Source organism: Bison bison, unplaced genomic scaffold (assembly GCF_000754665.1).
Source record: "Bison bison bison isolate TAMUID 2011002044 unplaced genomic scaffold, Bison_UMD1.0 scf7180017864371, whole genome shotgun sequence".
Lineage (NCBI taxonomy): Eukaryota > Metazoa > Chordata > Mammalia > Artiodactyla > Bovidae > Bison > Bison bison.
The window spans coordinates 14851038-14857580 of record NW_011494943.1 but is presented as its reverse complement, the minus strand read 5'-3'; the positions used below and the strand labels follow the sequence as shown (position 1 = coordinate 14857580).

At 50.9% G+C, this 6543-nt stretch overlaps 1 protein-coding gene across 1 annotated transcript in view; it reads right to left on the bottom strand.

The window, feature by feature from the left end:
* Window positions 1-6543, bottom strand: part of ERN1 (endoplasmic reticulum to nucleus signaling 1) — an 82643-nt gene that overhangs the window by 9563 nt on the left and 66537 nt on the right. The window contains exons 14-19 of the mRNA XM_010856418.1: window positions 6439-6525; window positions 5562-5652; window positions 5108-5297; window positions 4038-4137; window positions 3616-3815; window positions 2-137 (exon numbers count right to left, since the gene is read on the bottom strand). Coding sequence (XP_010854720.1) covers window positions 2-137; window positions 3616-3815; window positions 4038-4137; window positions 5108-5297; window positions 5562-5652; window positions 6439-6525 — 804 coding nt within the window. The remainder of the gene's footprint in view (window position 1; window positions 138-3615; window positions 3816-4037; window positions 4138-5107; window positions 5298-5561; window positions 5653-6438; window positions 6526-6543) is intronic.

Below are 6543 nucleotides of genomic sequence, written 5' to 3'. Positions count from 1 at the left end.
GGGTGCAGGCAGTCAAGGCTGTAGGCACCCAGGAGGATGTTGGCCTGGCGTTGCAGGGACTTGCCAAAGGGGTGGCTGCCCTCAGATATCACGTAGTAGAAGACGCAGCCCGCGGAGAAGATGTCCACCGTGTAGGTCTGAAAAGAAACGAGGGGCGTCAGATGCTCTGGAGGGTGAGGGAGTTCTCATTCTCACCTAGGAGCAGAGGTGCAGCTGCTCGGAGCAGTGCTGGGCGTGGAGAACTGGGCTCTGGAGCCAAGAGGCCCCGGGCCACTCTGCACCTCAGCATTCACGACCATGAAGTGAGGATGAGCCCACGGGGCTGCTGTGAAGATTAGCTGCGTCCTTGCTGCTAGTCATTCTTTACCCAACCAGCTCGTCACTCCTTGAGGGCCAGGCTGCCTTTGCATCCCTGTGGTACCCCAGGTAAGTGCATACAACAGGTCTTAACCTTTGTTAATAAATGAAATACAGCTTTCGGTGGGAATTCCCTGGCAGTCCAGGTTAGGACTCTGCGTCTCACTGCTAAAAGCATGAGTTCGATTCCTGGTCAGGGAATTAAGATCCTGTGTGCTATGTGGTTAGGCCAAAAAAAAAAAAAGAGTGTTTCATTCAAAAACAGCTCCAGAAAGTGATTATTTGACAAGTTTCCAGTGCATTCACTTTAATGTTATCTATTAACATGTCTTACTTATCCCATGAAACCATTCCGTGTCTACAGATGAAACTGGTGTGTGTGTGACTTCTAGCTTGGTCTACGTGGGGTATAACGCTGGGGTGTAACCCAAGCACAGTGTGGGTCCCTCATGCCAGGCCCCACCACTTGGATTTTCCACCAGATGACATGGGGCTCTAGTGAGAGAGTCAGGAGCTGGTCACCTTCCTCACCGGAGAAAACACACCCTTCACAAGAGCCTCACGAGGTGAGCGGAGCAAACGTCACCATCCCCAGATGAAGACACAGGCAGAGCGGTTTGATGACAAGCCCAGGGTCACTGCTGGGGAGTGACCAACCAGGGCAAGACGCAGGTCTTATTGCCAAGTCCAATAAATTACTCTGTTGTTAGAGTGTTCCTGGTGACAGATTCAGTACCGGAGGAACAAGTCCACCAGCCACTTCCAGCCTCCTCGGGGAACGGCCGACGCTCCGTTTTCCGCAGCCTGTGCTGCCGGTGTCCCCAGCATCCCACGCCGATGCTGCCCCGGGGGCTCCTGTCCTGCATGCTGGCCCCTCTGCCTCCAAACTCCAGAGCTCACCTCTAGGCTCAGTTATGCTCTTTCCCAAACTCATTTCTGCCTCTGGTCCTTGTAGTTTAAGTCCTCTGTAAGCTGATAAAATACACATGCTGCCAAGTCTGAGGTAAGTTGAGTCTTTGGTAAGACTTGACATGAGAAAGTTACTACAAAAATTGCTGTGGGATTAGATGTGGGAGACTCAACTGTGAGCTAGACGGGACATAAATAGCTCGAGGCTAGGATTCCGCTCTCAAATCACTCAGGGGGTTTAAAACTGAGTCTCAGTGCAGAAGTCACAGAAGGCATTGTGAGCATGCTTTATGCAAGAGAGGAAATCAGCAACTCCATTCAGTTGGACCCAAAGTCAAAAAAAGATATATGGCAAAACTAATACAATATTGTAAAGTTAAAAATAAAATTAAAAAAAAAGATTAAAAAAAAAAAGGCATTCCCAATTTTACAAAACAATCAATAAAACAACAAAAAAAAGACCTTGTTTTACAGCAAAGGTTTCTCTTACTTAGAGAGCCATGTTACTTAAATTTAAAATTAAATGTTTACAGTGTATATGTATTTTCTTATGATTCTCTATCGTAACTGACTTTTTTTTATTAACAGACCAACTGCTGGTCCCCAGTGAAATAAGATGGCTCTGCTGCATCTTATCTATTTTAGGATGGCTGATCCCATCCAAGTCTGCTCAGGGAAGTGTCGGATAATCCTTCAGGGTCTTGGTGAGCTAGAAAGCAAGGTGCTCAGACACACCTGGGCTCTTAGCAAAAGAACGAAGAACCCAGCTCAAAGAGGCTCCGGTTGGGCAAATCTGGAACAATTTGAGTATCAAAAGGAATGGGAGCTATTTTCATAGACGTTTAAGAAACATCTGATGAAGCTCAACTTTCAGGAACCAAGGACTGCCAGAAAATATTAGCCTCTACATTAAGCATTTAGATGCTTACCTGAAATCTGCCTTGTACAAACGAATAGCATGGATAAATTGAACTGCACATTTTTTTTAAACTTGATTGCTATTAAAGCAGAAATTATAAGGTTGTAAAAAAAAAAGGGAATAGGAACAAAAACAAATAAGACTACACCGGGTTATATTACTATTTTTTTTTTTTTAATCCATGAGTCCATAGTGACTTAAAATAGAAAGGGCATAGAAAAATGTCAGCTAATAAATGTAGAATTTCAACTGAATGGAGTGATTCAGGCAAGGGATGCCAACGCATGCTGAATCATTACCTGAGTGACTGTTGGTATCAGGATACTGACATTCTGCCAGGGTGTTGCCCCACACGGTCCTGGCAAAGGGGATATGCCGCTGTTAAATACCTGTGCCAGGTGGGCCAACTCGGCATCACCAGCAGGGGTACAGTAATAGTAATGGTACAACCTGAGTGTGGCTGTTCTTGTCCAAAACACTTAATTTGAATCCAACTGAACCTTTAGACCTACTTCTAGTTCACAAGACATATAAGGAATAGATGGGCAAATTCAACATCACCAAGAGGAAATGGGTGAGTGAATCCTGAGTGGGGCGTTCTACAGAGAAGCATCTGGACTCCTCAGAGAGCCACTGTCATGGGGCAGAAAAGGTGGGAGAACCGTGTCAATTAAAGGAGAGAAAATCAGGGACTTCCCTGGTGGTCCAGTGGTTAAGACCCCACACTCCCAATGTAGGGGGCCAGGGTCTGACCCCTGGTTGAGGAACTGTTCAAATGCCATGCAACAAACACACTTGGTCGGGTCCTGGTTGACAAAACGCAGCTCTGTAACAGACCTCTGGGGAACAACTAGGGAAACTGGAATATGGATTGAATACTAGGCATCGTGGAAACAGTATTAGCGGCTGAGGTGTAATCATGGTGAGGTGGTTAGGAGGTAGAACGTACTTGTCTTTGGGAGACAAGTGCCAAAGCATTAAAGGGTAAAGGGCTGGGAGGCCTGCCACTCACATGCAAGTAGTTTCAGAGACAGAGAGAAAGTGAAAAATATTGACAGATGCTGAACTGAGGTAGAGGTACAGGGGCACTCACTGCTCTCAGTTCTCTGTTTCTCAAACAGAAAGCTGGAAAACCAAAAATTTTAAAAAGAATGAAAACTGAAGTCTGCTCACCTTATGCTAGCCCTGATTTCCCAGTTTCCCAAAATAGGGGGAAAGTGATTGGAAGAGTAGAAGGGAAGAAAAACAGACCACGGCCCAGCAGACAATGTTAAGGTGGCAGCACATGCTGCTGGGAGAGTAGCTCTTTGCTAAAGAAACCTCCCTCTCCAGCAGTGAGCGCGGCAGCCCGTCGGCAACTGGAGCTTCTGACTCCCGAAGGTATGAGAGGCTGGCTCCGCGGTTTTCACAGAGTCGTGCCCTTTACTCACGGGGTTCTCCTTGCAGTCTTCGCTCAGCATCTCCGGGGCGATCCAACCTTCGGTGCCCGGCACCCCCGAGCGGCGGCTGAAGCTGTGCCTGCCCACGGCCAGCTTCTTGCAGAGGCCGAAGTCGGAGATCATGGCCTTGATCCTGCCGTGTGCGTTGGGCATGGAGAGGAGGATGTTGTGGGGCTTCAGGTCTCTGTGAACTAACAGAACAGCCCAGGTCAGTCCACTTCTTCCACCATGGGGATGCGCCCTCCTCAGATTCCCGAGAGACCCGCTGCTGCCCCTAAAGCTTCTAGTCTTCAAATGTGAAAGTCCTTGGGTTTGTAGACCACTGGGACCCCAGCCATGCGGCAAAGAGCTTCAACAGAGGCGAGGCCACCTGGGCAAGTCATCTCCCTGCCCGGCAAGGGGGGGCTTCTCACCGATGTTGAGGGAGTGCAGGTGGGCCAGGCCCGAGGTGGTCTGTTGCAGCAGGGTGATGGGCTCCAGGCCGAGGTGGGCGAAATCCTTCTGCTCCACGTACTGCAAGAGAGACAAAGGCGGGGTCACCGCACGGGGCCCTGGGGGTCAGCTCCTCAGCACACTTCTCTCACTCTCTCTTTTTAAAAGTGATTCAATTTTATTTAGAAACACTCTGCCTGAAGGCTTTTGCTTTAATTAACATCTGGTATTGGGTCAGTTTGTTTTCTTTTATCATATTTTAAGAACGAAATGAGAATTTTTACTGACAATGTTTTCTACTTCCATCTTTTCCAGCAGACTTTCTCCTGAAGTTATAGTCTAACTTAAACAAGCAAACAAGGCTCCAGTTTACTAGTTTATGAGATGATGAGAGGGTAAAAAACCCAGTTCAATGCCTCCTACAGTAAACTCTACAATGAGGCCAAATGATACTCAAACAGTTTTACAGCCTTGAAACTGAGCAAAAGGGATTCGATGGATGATCTTAATGACTCCAGTCATCAACTAGCATCCTCCTAGCCCACACCAGCCCTGACCAGCAACAAGACGAAGGACTAACCATGTTTCCTGGAAACCAAGAGGGAGACAGATGCCACCTGCAACCAAAGACTTTCCCAGGCAGCCGAGGGGACCACACAATTAAAGTTTGGGTGGGGACTTCCCTGGGTGTCCAGGGGCTAAGACTGCAAGCTCCCAGTGCAGGGGGCCTGGATTGGATCCCTGGTCAGGGAACTAGATCCCACATGCCACAACTAAAGATCACACGGAACACATGGAACAGCAACTAGGAACTGGTGCAGCCAAGTAACTAAACAAAAAAAGCTGGGGAGATGAAAACACGCTATATTCCACTGCTTATGGCTAAATGCGTACATACCCTTGTCGACATTGGGCAAACGGTACATTTAAAATGAACATATGTTAATGTAACCTTAATCAAGCTAATAAAAGTAAATGAAAAACAACACAAAAAAGCAGTTAGTCCCTAAAACCGCGCCAGAGCTGCGGGGAGAGGGACTGGGGCACCCACCTCCTGCAGCGTGGCCGCGCACAGCTCGATGGCGATGTACTGGAACTGCCGGTCCCTCTCAGTGCAGAAGTAGCGGATCACGTTTGGGTGCTCGTCCGACTCTCTCAGCAGCTGGACCTCACGGTCCGCGAAACTGAAACACTCGGGCAGGATCCTCTTGACTGCCACGTCACGGTTGTCAAACATGCCCCTGCCGGACGAGGAGAGGAAAGCGGGCTGAGGAAATGCCCAGCAAACACTGGGCCCACCGGGCTCCTTCCACCGAAGCAGCGGCTGCCTCCACAGCCTCACGGCCCACGGTGTCCCGACCCACCACCCAGAGACCCCGTGGCCATCACTACCCTCCCAGGGGGAGCTCTTCTGTCTGGTCACCGCGATGACCCCCTGTGCCCCGGGAGCTGATGGGAGCTCCCAGGTGAGGCCATGGGGGTCTGCGGCTTTCCAGGCCACTCACCGGTACACGATCGTGCCCTCAGCTCCATGGCCCAGGACATCCTTTGGACAGAAGGAGATTTTCCCAACTATCACCATGCCGGTCTCCTCATCTGAGTCAAAACAGGGAAAAGAACAGACGTGACCTAAAGAACTTTGAGGCCAGAGTGGCTGCGAGCTCCCTGATCTCAGATCGAGGGATGAGAATTCAGAGGTTTTACAGCCCTGGGGCCCTGGTGAGCAGAAGCCCCTGAGTCTGCTCCCCACGCTTGCCCAGGGCCACCTCCTCCCTCGGTCTCCACCCTTTGCTCCTGCTTTACATTAATTACTGTAAGGACGGGAGCGTGAAGACAGGGCTTCTCTACAGGTCAGCCTAAAGGTGTGTACCTGAAACACTCAGGTAGTGACGGGGGCGGGGGGCATGTGAAGCAGAGAGACCAGTAGTAGAGTCTCCAGCCTGAGACCCAGGACTCTGGGGTCTCCTGCCCTGGTCCTGCGTCCATCCCCCCAGAACATCAGCCCCGATGGCCAGCCTGAGCCCACCTCCCCGAGGGAAGCGGCTCCACGGCTGCACGTGTATGCATGGTCCCTGGCCAGCCTGGGGGATGCTCTAGACCTAGACGCCAGGGCAGCTCGGTCAGCAGCGACTTCCAGCCCCAGCAGAGTGAGATGGAGGGAGGGTGCCACGGTGGCCCCTGGGAAAGAAGCCGTCTGAGGGGGAGAGGCTGAGCAATGGGGCAGAAGCTCAGCCCCCAAGTTGGGGGGAGGGTGGGAAGGGGTGAGACCTCAGCAGACCCTTGGGAACGTCATAAACCCGTGGAGACCCCCAGGAGGCACGGGGGGGCTCTGTGGTCCTCAGGCTGTGTTTCTACAAAACAGAAGATGGCAGCTCCCTTTACCCTCATCGTCCTGCTCCAGGAAGGGGCTGGTGACAGCCTTGGAGGTGGAGCCGGTGGAGTGCAGCGAGTGGTTGGAGGCTCGGGGGGGCGGGTTGGGGCCGGCGG